The sequence below is a fragment of the Polyergus mexicanus genome, unplaced genomic scaffold, assembly GCF_030449975.1.
Source record: "Polyergus mexicanus isolate NDT 795.1 unplaced genomic scaffold, iyPolMexi1.0 SCAF_11, whole genome shotgun sequence".
Taxonomy (NCBI): Eukaryota; Metazoa; Arthropoda; class Insecta; order Hymenoptera; family Formicidae; genus Polyergus; species Polyergus mexicanus.
The window spans coordinates 6,470,348-6,487,775 of record NW_027223331.1 but is presented as its reverse complement, the minus strand read 5'-3'; the positions used below and the strand labels follow the sequence as shown (position 1 = coordinate 6,487,775).

General features: G+C 31.4%; 3 protein-coding genes across 9 annotated transcripts in view; 1 reads left to right on the top strand and 2 right to left on the bottom strand.

Annotated features, from left to right (window-relative positions):
* Nucleotides 1–586: 586 nt before the first annotated feature.
* Nucleotides 587–2,233, bottom strand: Rpl11 (ribosomal protein L11). Its single transcript, XM_070304438.1, has 5 exons — nt 2,156–2,233; nt 1,540–1,707; nt 1,301–1,450; nt 1,083–1,230; nt 587–794 (listed from the first exon to the last, which is right to left on the bottom strand). Exons 1-5 carry the CDS (start codon nt 2,159–2,161, stop codon nt 667–669), a joined length of 600 nt encoding a protein of 199 aa, XP_070160539.1. The 5' UTR covers nt 2,162–2,233; the 3' UTR covers nt 587–666.
* Nucleotides 2,234–2,486: 253 nt separating this feature from the next.
* Nucleotides 2,487–8,035, top strand: LOC138937802 (transcription termination factor 2-like). Its single transcript, XM_070304437.1, has 12 exons — nt 2,487–2,804; nt 4,175–4,278; nt 4,395–4,640; nt 4,742–4,896; nt 5,075–5,612; nt 5,698–5,826; nt 5,962–6,185; nt 6,269–6,770; nt 6,884–7,215; nt 7,291–7,461; nt 7,560–7,759; nt 7,832–8,035. The coding sequence occupies exons 1-12, from the start codon at nt 2,635–2,637 to the stop codon at nt 7,977–7,979; spliced, it is 2,919 nt and encodes a 972-aa protein (XP_070160538.1). The 5' UTR covers nt 2,487–2,634; the 3' UTR covers nt 7,980–8,035.
* Nucleotides 8,036–9,311: 1,276 nt separating this feature from the next.
* Milt (trafficking kinesin-binding protein milt) overlaps nt 9,312–17,428 on the bottom strand; it is a 41,388-nt gene continuing 33,271 nt past the window's right edge. For 6 of the 7 annotated variants that reach the window (XM_070304575.1, XM_070304576.1, XM_070304577.1 and 3 more), the window contains 6 exons: nt 16,031–16,107; nt 15,155–15,530; nt 14,702–14,937; nt 14,290–14,483; nt 13,891–14,133; nt 9,313–13,801 (listed from right to left, as the gene is read on the bottom strand). In XM_070304575.1, the coding sequence (XP_070160676.1) occupies nt 12,322–13,801; nt 13,891–14,133; nt 14,290–14,483; nt 14,702–14,937; nt 15,155–15,530; nt 16,031–16,107 (2,606 nt within the window). In that variant the 3' untranslated portion in view covers nt 9,313–12,321. Of the gene's footprint in view, nt 13,802–13,890; nt 14,134–14,289; nt 14,484–14,701; nt 14,938–15,154; nt 15,531–16,030; nt 16,108–17,428 lie in introns of all 7 variants that reach the window. The other variant, XM_070304573.1, reaches the window with a different exon arrangement.

The window sequence follows — 17,428 nt, the reverse complement described above, 5'->3', positions numbered from 1 at the left end:
AATATTATATCAAAACCAAGATAAAAAAAACCAAATTTCATATAATGTAAGTAATCCTTTCTAATTCTGAAAAATATCTGTTATAGAGTATATCCATTTTATAATAAAGTTCCTTTGGCGGGTGTTATGTTAGGCCTAAGCAAGCTTGATTATAATAAAATTTCAATATATCATTCCATCAAAAATATTACTGATAATGACAATGCAAGAGATGTTTTGAAATGTTAGAATAGAAACACTTCACATTTTTTAAATAAAAATTTAAAAAATGTGATTTTATTCCGATACAATTTTTTCTGCGAATTTAATAATTACATACAATTCAATAAACTCCATTTATATTTTTACTCTCGTTCCTTATTTTTATACATTACAATGAGGAACTGAATATCTCCTCAATTTAGCCTCACATTCATCGGTGTTTTGATTGTATTGTAAGCAAAATGTGAAAAATTGAAATAAAAATTTAAATATATCAATATTTAAAAAAATATAGTCATTCTTTTAAAACTCTTGACACTAGTTTACTAAATAATTATCTATACTTTTGAGCAGAGAGTTTGGAGACATAATTAAAACATCGTAATGAGGTGTTTAAATATATTACTACACAGTAGATTTTTGTTAAAATTTTTTATGATATAATTGCAAAATACAAGGTATGCACTACTTCTTTCCAGCTATAATGATTCCATCATATTTCTGTTGGAACCACTTCATTGCATCTTCTTTAGTAAGCCTGTGTTGGAAACCGACTTTACCAGTTTTTCTTCGTCTGTGTGCTACGTTAAATCCTACAAATCAAACATAAGTTTAGTCATTTGTTTAGCTTTTATGTATGAAGAATATGGATCTTTTTTAATATTTCTTTATTAATTTTATAGAAATATTTATTGTTTAAGTGTAGCATCAATTAAGTAACACACCCAGTAAAGTGAAGTGGGTATGAGTTGCAAATATGAAGCATTTTCTCTAGCACATGTTTAACATAATTATAGATATCACCACATATAAAACAGAGATATCTATGATACCAGATAATGTGCTAATGTTCAATATTTAAAGTTATATTAATTGCTAACCTGGACGTCCAAGAACAACGTAGAAGTCTAAACCATAGATACCAATACTGGGATCATATTTGATTCCCAGGTCAATATGTTCTTGAATACCAAAACCAAAGTTTCCGGTGCCAGAGAAGTTTTCTTTTTTCAACTCATATTCGCGTACCTGTAATTAAATAATATATTAGGATCACAATATAAACAAAAAGAATGTAAATAAAGATTTTTTGATTCACCTTTAAACCACGTTCAAGAATTTCTTCAGCTTTTGCACCACGTACGGTACAATGCACAGCTATTTTTTCATTACGACGGATACCAAAGGAACGTACTGTGTATCTTGCTTTAGAGAACACAGGTTGCTGGCCAGTCAGCTGCTCCAAGACCTATATATATATAAAAGACTAATTTTAATAATTGAATATATCAAAGATTTCTATTAAAGTAAGAAGTGACATGTATTTGTAAAACTCACCTTGGCAGCGCGCGTCAGTCTATCACCAGACTCTCCCACACAAATGTTCAAGCAGAGCTTACGGATTCGTACTTCGCGCATTACATTCTTGGATGCATCTTTCGGTTCCTTCTTCGCTTTTTTGTCGGTCTTCTTTCCGACCTTTTTTTCGGGCACTTTCTTTACATCCTACAAGTAAAAAATATAGTTTATTACAAAAAATATATTATACTAGCGGTGGATTAATATTCTTCTAATTCATCTAATGATAAAACGTATTTTCAGTAAATCATCGGTATGCGTGTGAAAATAAAATAAAATCAATATTAATTGAATGAGAAATTTGTTGAAAATGAGTGAAGCCAAAAACTTTATTATTGAACAAGCTTAATAACAGTAATAACAATAGGTTATATACGAGTCCCGATGTTCGATCAAAAACAAGCGTGCAATCTCATCCACCTGTCACAGCGACAACTTCTAATATCGTCGCCTTTGCAAAAAACGAACATTAACTATAATTCATTAATAACATGAACTATTTCCGTGTCAAGATGATATTTAATAGAATTGAACGATGTAAGAGATACAGTCAGATCAAAATAAGAATTTTTCGAGGCAAAGAACACGCACTCACCGCCATGATGAAGAAAAAAGGTGGTATCCACGCCGCACTCCCTTAACCGGCCGTCGACTTGAACTCGATCATTGCAAACTGAAAACATGTGAAACATATAGATTGAGAACTACCACAGATTTCTCGGTATGACTAATCAGGACAAAGAGGACAAAGCTCTCTTTGCTCTGATTGGTCAATTAAACGGTTCGAAACTTTCATAGTGTAAATGAAGCGATCATGCCAACCATGGTTTATATTCGGGACATAAACCATAGTTGGCAATAGATTCAAAATTTAGTTGTCGTCCCGCTCCCGCGATACAAGACGATGCGAGTACGAGTGAGTTTGTACAAGTTGTCGGCTTGTCGGCGAAACAAAAAACGAATAGAATTAATAGCTGACAGTGTAGAAGTTAATTGACAACAGTCGACAAGATCACGAGACGATTATAAGCCAAGGTATTCGAATCGTGTACAGTGCAGTCTTAATCGTGAACAATGGAACAGAGTTTTATACACGAAAGATACCGATTAGACGGCGATTCCATCATCATTTCCGACAGCGATGAGGATAACGTCGTTGAGAATTTCACTACTGCGTCGCTTGACAGACGTGCATTCGTCACCGACAGGAATTCTTATGTTTTGGCAAATTCGACGCCGAAAAAGTGAGTATTCCGCCAACGGTTATTGTTTCACCGAGACCAAATCTCAATGACGTTGTTACGCGAGAATGATCTCTGTTTGTATTTGTGACGAACAAACCGCCGACAATATTGGCATAAAAATATATTTATAATTTTTTTATATATACAGAAATTTTTTCTTACATTTAAATATTTTTTTATTCGAGAAAATCAATCTTGAAGATTCGTCAGATACACGCATGTGTGCTTTTAAAGTTTAATACTAATAAGTATTTCTTCTTTAAACTTTCTTCCTAGTTATATATATATATTTCCTTGTATAAAAGTGATATTAAAAAAAATTCACAATGGAATTACATATCGCAGATTTATTGTATAATTTCAACGAAATTGTGACATCGAAATATTTTGTGATTTCAGCTCGTTGATTTCAGCAATCAATAATGCAATCGATATATGTAAAGTTGTAGAATAGTTTTTCTTCTTTAAAGATGTCGTCTTTAAAATCTGCCGTGGGCGCTTTGTCCGTTATTATATTTGATTATTGAGATATTTTCGTAGACTGATAAATAAGAACAAGGATTCTATAGAAGTGATAAAAATAAAAATCCGTTAAAAAATTTGTGATCGCGCGCAGAAATAGAGGTTCTATTAAAAAAAAAAAAATAAATAAAATAAATAAATAAACAGTATTGAACTCTTTAAAAGTGCACGCGTATACCTGGTGAATCTTCAATATTGTTTTTTTGAATAAACAAATGTTCAAACAAAAAAAATTTCTATATATAAAAAATTATAAATATATTCTTATCCGATTTATTTAATACAAGAAGTTACTAAAGACTTGTATATCCCTATTCTCTCTCTCTCTCTCTCTCTCTTTCTCTGTACACATACACACACACACACACATTTTTTTTTTTTTAGTTATTATCCTTAGAATTAATTTTGTTAGAATCATTATTTTTAAAATTATTTTTGCAAATCTTTATCTCTCTTGATATAATATATAATTTATTTATATTCTCTGTAGCACATTTAGAATCTCTCATCTTTTATGATGCATACATATTCATTTACCATTTCTATATTCTTTTTTTTATTCTTTCTTATTGTTTTTCTCTTGTTCCAGTTATATCTTTTTTATATTATGTTATTTATATTTCTATATCTATCATTCTTATTTTATATAATACCACTTTATTTCTATTAAAAAAGTTTCTTGCCTTTTCTTTTTATATTTTGTAGATATAATTTTATTATATTATATAATTTATTACTATATAGTAATATATGTTGAATTATATGTAATAAATATAATTATATGTTAAGTTTGTATTATTAAAAAATATTAATACAAATGAACACTTTCTATAAATATTTATTTACAGAAATAAATCCATTGATGATACACCAATTGCTGGCCTGGCCAAACGCCTAGTTCAGAGAAAAATACAAATGATAGATTCTGATTCGGATAGAGAAAATCTTGCAGGTAAAAATTATATTATATGCAACTATTATATATTTATACAACTTTGTATATTTTAAAGATATTTACTGTTAAAATAATATCACAATTATGTATTTTTATTCAATGCTGTTTTACAGATTCTCTTACTTCATATTTACCGATTAAAAATAATAATAAAAAAAGGAAAGATATTAGTCATGATAACAGTAGAGAAGACATAAAAGGATTAAAATTCGATTCTTCTAATGAATTTTTTGAGTATAATAATTTACATAAACAAAATGATATTGATCATGAAATATCAAATCATAAAATATCGGATAACAAAATGCAAAAAATTGAAATCCCTCGTGATGTAGCTGTGACTATCGAGCTTGATACAGGTAATCCTGTTTATATAACATCAAACATGTATATGAAGATTCATCTTTTATGGATGGGTAAATTATTCCACACATAATATATTTACCTTTGTAATTTATAGATTCCAGTTCTGGACGAAACAGTGAATTTGAAGTAGCATTATCTTCTGAGAAACAAGGAATTGGTGTTGGAAATATAGGTCCATTAGTAACACAAAAAAGAGCAATTATGGTTTGCAAATTAGAACAGCTTAAAGATCAATTAATGAAAACAAAAGTAAATATGAGATATATTTATTTTTTCTTTTATAGTTAATGTAATATTGTAGAAACAAAAAGAAATATCTACTTTTATATGTAATAATTGTGCATTTAAATTAATAAAATATTAATATTATAAATAATTTGTGCATATAAAAAAACATTTTTCTTTTAAATATAAAAAAACTTTTTAGTTATTGCTCACTGAAGGGAACATTGAAATATTACCTGATAAAGGACAGAGATTACATGAAAGTATACGCGAACAAGAAACAGAAATTGAGAAGTTGACACTCGACCTAGAGAAAACACCTTTGGTGCAAAGCTTAAATAGCCAAGAAAATAAAATATCAAAAAAATCACATTTAGCAGAAAAAGAATCATTGTGTATCGAAAATGCATCATACTTAGATTATTCAGATGATTCGGATGACTCTGATGATTCAGATTATTCAGATTATTCGGATTTTGATATTAATGACATATTGAATCCAACTACATTTCCCGAATTAAAACGATTAGGCAAAAAGGCACAAGCGACAAGAGATAGGGAACTCGCTTTAACAGTGGAACGATTAAAAGATTTGCATGGATCACTCGTCGCTCGTCCATCAGAGAACAGAAAAGCAGAAGATCCAAGGGGATTAAAAATACAATTAATGCCACATCAGCAGCATGCTCTTGCATGGCTTCTGTGGAGGGAACAGCAAAGACCGGCTGGTGGCGTTTTAGGTAAATATCTAAAAAAGAGCGATTTTAATATATGATTTTATAATATATTATCAAAGAAACTTTTCTTCAATTTTTTTTATTGCAGCTGATGATATGGGTTTAGGTAAAACACTGACTATGATATCTTTGATTATGACCACTCTTGCTCAAAAGGACTCAATAGATGAAAGTGATGATACTGATTGCGAATGGAACAAGGATCGTAAACCTTTATGTATGTGAAAATTTATTTTAAATTTAGTAGAAAAAAATTATAATTTTTTTTTCCGTGAAATTTTGAATTATTTAAATTGATGATAAATGTATTTAATATAATTAATCTATTGAGATAATTGTATCTGCTTATTAGCTACAGATTATAAAGGTGGTACTCTAGTAGTATGTCCTGCATCTTTATTACGTCAATGGGATAATGAAGTGCGCAACAGGTGCAAACGAGATCTGCTCTCCGTCGAAATATATCATGGCAGCAATCGAAAGAGTGTTCCTAAAAGCTTATCGAAAAATGATATAGTTATAACGACATATAATATATTAAGTCGAGAACATAAAATGAGATCTACATTATATAAGGTACAATGTACATTATATAAGGTACAGTGCAAATAATAGAGATCTTTTCTGAATTTTAATCACAATTAAAAATTTTTTTGCAGATAAACTGGGAAAGAGTGATACTCGATGAAGCTCATATAGTAAGAAACCATAAGAGTCAAGCATCCTTAGCTGTCTGTGAACTTAAGGCAGATAAACGGTGGGCTCTCACTGGCACACCTATACAAAATAAAGCATTGGATTTATACTCTATTCTAAAGTTTCTAAAGTGTTCGCCGTTTGACGATTTACGCGTTTGGAAACGATGGGTAGATAATAAGAACGCTGCAGGCTATCAAAGATTGGCAACAGTTATGAAGACTTTGATGCTGAGAAGGACTAAGCAAGAATTAATGGAAAGAGGTGATGTGGAAACTTTACCTGACAAATCTATTGAGGAAGTGATGGTGAAACTCGATTCACAAGAACAATTGGTGTATGAGAAAATTTTAATTTACTCGCGTACTCTGTTTGCACAATTCTTAACTCAAAAAGCAGAGAAGGAACATATGTTTGACTTGTATAGTGGGAATTATGATGTGTTTGTCTATCTTTCAAATCCAAGTAAGCTAAATATTAAATCTGGAATAAGACATTGCACTTATATAATCTTTAAAAATGTATCAAGACATTTTATGCGTACAATCATTATCTGTTTCTTGTTTTCCTATTTTAAGATAAAGAAACGCAGTTTACGAAAGCTCAAAACAAATTACTAGCGATGCATGCCAATGTTAAAACACACGAAATCTTGGTGCTTTTATTGCGATTGCGTCAGTTGTGTTGTCATCCGGCATTGATCCATGCCATGTTGGATCAGGATGACGTGAAACAAAGTGGAATAATGGATACGGATAATGTGGGTCCTGAGTTATTGTCACAAGTGAATAGTATATCGCTTAATGAAATTGATAAGGAAGAGGAAGATGTTAATATTAATGAAAGAATAGAAGGAAATCTACTTACTACTGAGAATCCGGTATTTGATGATGATCGCATTAGTTCTAAAGTGAGTGATAATAGTATAATCCACAAGAAGTCTCATGATTTTACTTGTATTCGATTAACATGATATATAATTCAGATGAGGATTTTGCTTAAAATGGTTGAAGAAATTTTACAAAAAGGTGAGGATAAACTCATTATCGTTTCTCAATGGACTACTCTGTTAGATGTTATAGCATCGCACCTATCTACAATCAAAGATGCTACATTTAGCAAATTTACTGGAAATGTTGCTATCAAAGATCGCCAAGTATGTTGTAGATGATAGATTGCTATTTAAGCATTTACTTTTTATTGTATTTTATTCTAAAAAAATGAATACGTTTATGCACGTCTTTTTTGTTTCAGAATGTAGTGGATTCCTTTAACAGTCGAAATTCTGGTCCGAGAATCTTGCTGCTTTCCCTTACTGCTGGTGGTGTAGGATTAAACTTGGTAGGTGGCAATCATTTATTATTGTTTGACAATCATTGGAACCCACAGTTGGAGACACAGGCGCAAGATAGGATTTATCGCTTTGGTCAGACAAAAAACGTCTACATTTACAAGTTAGTGTGTCACGTTTAATTTTAACATTTATATGTGTCTTTTGTTTTAATATTGGACATTTTTCCTTCCAGATTCATTTGTGTTGATACAATTGAGGAACGCGTAAAAGTCTTGCAGGAGCGAAAGCTCGAGATAGCGAGCAGTGTGTTAAGTGGTGATAAAAATAATGCTTCCATGAAGCTCACTCTCAATGATCTTAAGTCACTGTTCGGTTTTTAATCCATTTTATCTTGTGATATATATATGTATGTATGTATGTATGTATGTATGTATGTATGTATGTATGTATGTGATATATATATATATATATATATATATATATATATATATATATATATATATATAAATAGAGTACAAACATAATAGGATGATAATTACATAAATATGTATAAAACTCTATTTTACTTAAACTTTAAACATTGAAAACATTTTTTTTATGTTATATAATTTATAACTCTCATACGTTGATATACATTTATTTTATTAAATAAGATAATTTTTCATAATATTAGATTAATACTCTATGGACGATGTCTTTTCTCTTGCTTGATTTTATTTATCTTAGATATTGATATGTAGGCTAATATCTGACTTTGATTCTAATTTTAATTTCGGTTATATTAATATACACTTTGAAATTTTTTATCTTTCTAACAAAATTTTGTTTACATACTAATGCATAGTGATGTGATATTGCTGACATTAATGTATAAAAGAATAGATACACATTCTTATTTTGCAGTTATATTGGACAATAAAAAAATTATGATGATAAAAAAAATTATATTTTTTTCATCATCATAGATGTAACGTTATTTTGCAAGTTTATAACTGATAAGTTTAATTAATAAATAAAGATACATAAATATATTCTTTTTGTTCGGTGCGCCTGTGTCTGGGCATAGCAACTATGCTGCTCTTTTAGAACAAAGGTGGACGCAATGGGGACTAGATAAAGAAATCAGATAAATTTCAAAATAACTCTGCGTAAAATTTCATAATCATCCCGAAAAACTGCACACCTACAGAAAGTTTCCATAATCTCTGTGAGAGTGCAAGTTTTGCCATGGTTTCAAAAACTACTCTTGATTTTTGAGAACAAGCATAATTGTTAATTAATGTTAAAGTGTCATCAGCAATATTTGTTGTTAAATAACATCCGATGAGGGAAAGATACCGTGTTTTAACGCCATGCCATGTATCATCATGTGTCGATATCGGTATGCATCATGTATATATGTGTATATATATATATATATATAGGGAACGCATAAAATATATAACATTGTATTTTTACATTATGATAAATATGATAAATTTAATAAGATTAACCATTTGAAATTAATTAAATTAAAATTAGGATTAAATAAAAAATTTCATCATATATACGATGTAAAATTATATATGTGAACATGGATAACTTTGTTATCTAATAATATTAACTGTTTAAGGTTTTCTTTTGTAAATAAATAAAATAAAGAACCAAAAAAAAATTGTTATAAATAACTTTGCAGAATTTTTTTGTTAAATAAATAATACTTATGTAAGAAAAATTGCGCCATTAATACTTAAATATATTTATTGTTCAATTTGGAGGTATGATATATCTCTACTGTTTAAGATGATTACATAGCACCTTCTGTAAAGGGCTTCCTGTCGTAAACATAATCGCATAAATCAACGCAAATCGTTGGTAAGTACATGAAACTCAAGAATATGCCAGACATAAAGATATCACAATCTGAAACAAAATATCAGACACCGAACAAAAGCCGAACAGGTACTAAGGCCTCGTTATTTATAGTAAATCTAACAGACATCAGTGTACAGGATCACACATAGTAATACATTGACATCTTACTTAGCTTTAATAACCGTATCTCTTCCAAAGTGACATACTTTATTGAAGTAATGCACAACTTCTCAATTTTTGTAATAATGAAAATTAATTTACTTTTGTCGGTTCATAAAATACATCGCGTTTATATTACATGTATTGTCCGTTTACTGTGAAAACTGAAGTGTAAAATCTATTAGTGTGTGTGTGTATTACCAGATTTATTTGATCATGTAAAACAAATTCTCAATAAATCAGATTGGTGTAACTTTTTACACTGTACTACTTTTGCGTTTTGCTTATTTTATATCATTTATGAAATATTTTAACTTTCTATAGATTTTATCAGTTTTCATAGTTAATTGACTTAAATCTGTGTATTGTAATGCGTTGTTATTCATTTCGTGAAATGGTCGTACATTCATTTGATTTTGCCACAATTACTGTGATTCTTAGTAATACACTCTGTAATGAAGATATGATACATCTGCTGTTCGTGAGAGATCTACAAACTATCTAAATGCATTTTTTAATACACTCTAAGTCTTTCATGCAGAATATCTAATTTTCTTCTTTTATGTACTATATAACTCGTTTTTTATGAACAAGATAAGCTCAAGAATTTTCTTCTCGGAATTACATTTCTAAAATATGTAATACTATCTTGCAGAAATAAATAATTATTAGAATATGCTAAAACATGTTTTCATTGAAATTTCATTCTTTATGTACTAGTATACAGTATGTAATTGCAGTAAAACATGATGTTTTTACAATCGCTTCAGAGTCACTCTATTTACAATAACGCACATAACTATTACACTGTAATTTTTCCAGCTAGGCCTTTTAAATGATCAAAAAAATAACATAAGGAGATACTAAAATGCAAACGGTAGGACAGCAACACAGCGTTATTTTCTAATCGAATTTATTAATTTGTACGTCTATGTACAAAGCTGCATCGAGCTAAATACTCTTCTTCTCTATATTACATGTTGCAATCTTCTTACATAATATTCAACCCCATTCGCAAGAAATAAAAAGCTGCAATAAATTATTACAAGTTATGAAAATTACTTAAAGAAGAAAAAATCCTTTACCATCCTGCTACATTTAAATTATGTACAGTACTTGATGATCAATACTAAATGCACAATCTTCCATGTGCAAAGACTGACAATAGCATTGATGATATTACAACTTTGTCGTATTAAGTATTTGCGAAAGAAAAATAAATTAGCACCAAAACTCTTTCTCTCTCTTTCTTGATTGACTTTATGCTAAATTGCATAAAATGTGTATGATAGCAGGATGCATCATATTCTCAGCATTCTTTGTTTATATATTATTTATATCATATTCATGTAATAATAACTTATTCTCCACAATCATCACTCCAAATTTCAAATACATAATAATCATTTCACTAACCATTCTGCCATTATGTAGCTCCTTTAATTTGTAACTCGCGTTATACGATTAGGAATATATATTTTTAACCTTCAACTGTGTAAATATATACTGCATATGTATAAGAATTGCATTTATAGCAAAATTGAGTGAAATGTTCCCAACATAGTAGATGTTTGATGTATTAAATCTGCATAAAATTTAGATATTTATCTCAACTATAAATATTGATAATATAAAAAAAAATAAATACAATAATTCTATATGAATTAAATAAACTAAAAGCTGAAGGTTTTTCATACTCTTTAATAACAATAATAATAATAATAATAATAATAATAATAATAAATATAAATTATATATATACCTTGTATATATAAAATATTGTATTACATCTTTTTATATTAAATAATAGTTTTCTATAATAATAGCCGTTATTTTTTCTGATTTTTAAACAAAAAAGTATTAAATAATATGTATTAAAAATATTTTGATCATTATACTAATTTTTCTATATAACTTTTATTCTTCTCTTTTTCTAACTTTTTTAAAATTTTAATTTCACAAATCTTGTGAACCACACATATGCACACCAACTATACATTATATACACACTTTAGCTCTTAGTTTGTTATGTTGCTAGAGTATAAGATGCGTGAATGCAGCAACTAGCAGTCTATAGATACACAGTCAAAGATTTTATAATGTAATCATAAGTTAAAATAATCTTTCGTATTTTCATTTCTGAGCTAATACTTTACAGAATCTCACTTATCTTTTTATTATTTCATAGATTTCTTTCTACATTTTCATTTATTTATCACAAATTATCAAACCATTCAGCTTTCCATGTATGTTTATCTGTTCTGTTTTTAATTCATCACAAAATAGAACTTAGAACATAATTTCGTGTTCACTATTTAAAGTGTGTTCAAGAGATCGGTCTTTCTATATATTTGCATTTTTAATTCATTATAATCTTTATAATAAAACTTAAAATAAGATAAATGTGTTTTTTTTTTACTATACAATACATACTATATTATACAAAGTATATATAGTGTAATCTGATTGTAAAACTTATTAAAGTTATTGCATTCATCAAGATTATTTGACATTTTTATCCAATTTATCACGATGAATTTGAGAACATTGTATTATATGAATCAACAAATAAATCAAAATGCATATAATCCAAAAGAGGCGCACATCATACATTCAATAAAATGTAACAAAAATAATTTTTTTTTGCAAATTTTTGTTAACAATTAATCCGCTTGATCAATCTCTATTCTTACAGACTCTATAAAATATTTATAGTAAACCGCCTTTACGACCAAAAAGAAGCGAGCTTATCGCTCCTAATGCTGACTGTTTGGTAGATTCTTTAGTAACGGGCGTTGAAATTGGCGGCTTAACTCGTCCCAAATCGGGCCTCGTCGCTTTAATACCCGACCGTCGTTGTCGCTCGGGCGATTGACCCACTGCTCTCGAGTTAAATGCCAAATTGGAACCGGACACACTAGGTTCGGGCCCCTTGCTGTTGTCTCGTTTACTCGGCAATGGCGATTTGCCTAACGGAAATTCATCACTGGTGAAGGATGTTGAAGACGATGGAGATAGCTTCTCTTGGCTGGTACTGGAGGACATGGAAGTTTTGAGGAAAGTCAGTTGTGCCATTGGACTTCCAGTCGAGCGACGCGTGTATAGAGCACCTTGTAGAGCTAGCGGTGAGATCGACGAGCTAACCGTGGTAGCCATAATCGTATCAATTCCGATCCTTTCCAATTTCTCGACCAGACGTATTCCCGTGAGAGCCTTCTTCTCGGAGCGCGTAATCATCGATTTCGATCTCTTCTTCTTAGATTGCGCTGTTGGCACTTCGTAACTGAAGGTACGCCTCAATAATTCCGCGCCACTACTGAGCAATCCTAATGTCAGAGAAGCACTACTTTCTGGTGACGGCGGCGGCGATGACGATCTCGTAGGCGATAGACTCGCATCCGGACTGTTACACGGTGTAGCAGTCGGCGAGAAATTTCGTTCGTCGGTAGGTGTACCTACGCACGAAGGCGTAACGGCTTTAATTCCTCTCTCGTTCAGCATTTTGGCTAATCCTAGCGTGGTGGAGAACGTCGATGTTGAATTGCGGCGACTATGCGTGCGAGGGGTGCTCATACCGGAGTTCATACCGCTGTTTGGCGCGGTAGCGACGCGGCTGCCGACGATGCTCGGTGTCACGCTACTAGTAGTATGATCGTCCGGATGCATTACGGTGCTGTTAGTAAATGTGTAAATGGAACCAGTATCCTGGAAAGGTTTACCGGGATTTGTGTATTCCTCGTCCTCTTCCAGATCACTTAGGGTGAATGTAACGAGACCAAGATCCTCGAGAGCGCGACCACCTCTGGTCTTCACACCCGGTCTATCCTCCAGCAATCCACCCAGTGTCGGCGTCGCTAATCGCGACCAATGATGCAACGTCTGAGAGCCCTCCATCGGTTTAACTATCTGCAGTTTCTGTGGGATACGCCAAGCGTTGCCGCTATTGCCACTAAAACCGCTCAAATTACCGCAGCTGCCAGTTGACATGATACTGTCGGGAGTGCGACAGTCGAACGGTAAGAAGGTTGGCGGGGAATGTAACATGCCACCATCGTAATCGTAATTATAACCTGCGCCTGTACTGAGACACGCACGCCTCGCCAACACCTCGGCCGGCGTTAGGCGCCGCAAAGCGGCTTCCAGATCAGCGGCACCAGGAGCACCAGGAACACCCGTTCCTTGCGGTCCTCTGAAACACCGTAACAGGAGATGATATCAAAATTATAAAAAAATCGGATCTATTTTTGTAAAGAAACGAGAACAAAAATAGATACATACGGATAATCTTCCGACTCGGCAAGTAAAGAACCTTCACTCTCACTGTTACCGGTGGAATCCAAGCTAGGAAACGTAGACGCCTGCGGTCGTATTTGTCCGCAACTCATCCGCGGACCAGCAGAACCGCTGGATAACGTGGATGTTGTCATAGAGCCCAATCTAGGGAATTGATTCGGATCCATACCCGCATACGATGCTCGGGATGCGCTACGAACTGTTTCGAATACCTTCTTGTATGTTGATCTGCAAAACAGAAGTAATACGAATTGTTTCATTGTTAAATAAACATTGAAATCACTATTTCTCGTGATTCGAATATACGAGAATGTATTATTTATATAATTATAGTTTTAATTCTAAGGATAATAATAAAAAATTAGACAAAATTTTACAACGTACATTCTGTCGCTTGTACTAATTCCAGAGTCAAGACTCAATTCTGAATATAGGGACGATTCCAATTCCGAAGCGATAGAATCCGGTTGAGGTGCCGCACCCATCGACGGAAACAGCGATCCACCGCGTACAGTCGGCATTCCACGTTTCCTTTGTTTTCGCAATTGTTCTTGAGTTTCAGCTAGGAGATTTACCACCTGGTGCACACATTAACACGGAGCGTTCAGCGCATCTCAACACATTTACACAAGAAAAACGATGATTCAGATTATTTAAAGTCATTAAGCATGGAGCTATACATATTTTTATCTTATATTATAATCCTATGATTCCTTCATACATCAAACTTTAAGAGAATAATTAATTGTACCCGTCTTGTTTCATATATATTCAATTTTTTCAAAAAGAAACATACTTCTGCATATCGCTCCTTGAATTCGGCTAATTCACTAGCAAGTGTATTTTGATTATCCCTAGTAATGACTAGAGTCGTTCCCACTTCGTCGTGCTCCGCCATAAGCTGAGCGAGCCTGAGCTCCGTTTCAGCTAATTTAGCAGTAAGACTGACTATTTGTTCATGCTGCAGTCGGTTTTCCTCTTTTTGGCGACCGAGCTCTTCCGCTATACCGTCCACCTCCATGTTAGCACTTGCTATTATTGAAAAACAGTTAAATTATATAAAAGTATTAAAAATATAGCACTGTGAAATCATATTACAGCTTTCTGTATTTCAGCTTATATAATTTTATTGTCTATTAAAGTTCAATTTTGTGTCAAAAGATTGATCAAAGCGCTATTTAATATCAAACGCAAAAAATATTTTCAATAAACAAACAAAGTGTATAAAAATAAGTACAAGGATATGCACCTAATTGCGCTGCAATGTTTTCTACGAGGCGTGCCTCCTGTGCCTCGGAATTGTCAGTATCATGCACCAGTTTGGCGAATTCGCTTCGTAGCTGCTTGTTTTCTTCCTCCAGAGAACCAACCTTCCTCTGCAGCATCTCCAAATTAATTCCACGGAAGCCGGTGGGAGTTCCGGCTTCCGAACTAGATTCGTCCACATCATTCGTTAGTATCTGTATCAGCTCAGTCTTCTTCAACACTTCATGATTCAACTGGGTGATCTTCTCGTTCGCTTCCTTGAGCTCAGCTTCTAACGCGTTCACTGTACTCTCGAGCTTCTGATTGTGTGCTAACAGTTCTTTGCCGATACGCGCTGTCAGCTCTAAGTCTTTTTCTTTCTGTCAAAATAGTATGTCTTTTGTCGTTATTGTAATTAAAGATTTTTGATATATAATTATTGTTAATTTATTGTCGAATTATTGCATAACTTATTTAACGTTTCTTTTTCATAGAACAGTGGATTTTTTAAAATATCTCAATAAAAGTTATCTAAACAATTTTAATAGTTATTTGTAAATTAGCAAGATTAAATAAAAAAACGTTTTCTTTCTTTTATTTTAATCTATAAATATAATAATTGTAGAATCAAATTTTTTAAATACAAACTTTAATAGTTTGATATACATTCTCTAAACACAAAGTCTGATTATAGTTATTTAATCGTCACTTAATTGGTTAGTATTTATTGATGTGTTACATTTTATCGACATTTGTCATGGACGTTTCATTATTAATATCTTCAGATACGGATATTACGACTGGTAAAACTTTAACGATGCGATATGCATGGCGCGGGACTTAGATTCTACTAGCTTTTGTAGCCCCCCATCAGACATACCTCCTCCAGAAGCCTTGTAACTGCCTCTATGTCATTATAGGTCTTGGTCATTTGGCTCACCCGGTTGCTACATAAGACTGTAACAAGAATAATACTTTATTATTAAACTTCCAGATTTAAAAAAGATGTCTTAGCACTTTGATTAAGAAATATGCAGAGAGGCCAGATCATTACATTTAAATTCTGTGAGAACAGTGTAAGCGCAACACTTGATACATTTTTTATATCTATGTATTTTCTTTTATCACCGTAAAAAATATTACGGCCTAAAATGTATTTTACATTTTATTATAAATATTTTTGAACTCTCTAGTTTTATATATATAAAATTTTTCGATACTATTTACATGTATAAAGCATTATATGTAGTCTTTACTATGATATAATTATACTGCCATAAAATTCATCGTAATTTTTTATATACAATTCTAATCTCATATATTATAAGTCTATTTTTATAATATTAAAAATTTTAAGGCTTGTATTATATAAATACATCGGTTTTATTTAATTTTTAATATTAATATTCTCCTGTTCCCCCATACTCTCATTAAGTCGTATATAAGATCGCATTGCGTGCGATACAATGTCTTCTACGATTCTTATGGCATGCACAATCGATGTATGAATACAATATCATATTTCTTTCGTTGAACGACGCTTCGCACGAGATCTATTTGCGTATCGATGGTGCATATTATAAGATAGTGATTAAAACCTCGATGTTTTGAATTTCAATGAGTTCAGATTCGTTCGTAATAATTGAATTCGTGTTAATTTATACGTAAGTCAATTTTTTTTACCTACAGTATCAAGAATTGAACTCATCGAAATTATATCGATTCGAATTTTGCTTTGTGATATAAAAGAAGATTGTTGTACTACAACTGAGATTTTACTCGTCTCGAAAAATAACGCGTTAGATCTTTTTACGCACACACTACTATCTATTGTTGTCGATAATCGATTTTCCGCTATTTATAATCTTCTGTATTAGTAAGTATCCCGATATTTAAAATGTAGTGAATTCTATTATAAGTAGGCAGAGCGCATTATCGCATTATTCTTTAAATTCGTTGTTTAATCTTTATCAGTATAGAGTCAGTATAAGAATCAGTATAAAAAGATATTTATTGTCATTCTGGCTCGTATGCGCGACATTTTAATCTTGTTAATGATACTTATAAAGAAAGTTTTACATTTTATTTGTCTAAAAATTTTAAATTAAGAGATTTTTAATCAAAAGTACATTTGCATGCGTTTAAATCTGTTTTTGCTTGTTTCCACCAAATATTAATTTATCATTTTACGAGTTTCAATATTTTCATGATTTTTTTTTTTTTTTCATAACATTTTTATTTTATTAAAATCATAATTTTTATTTTCAGATATATATGA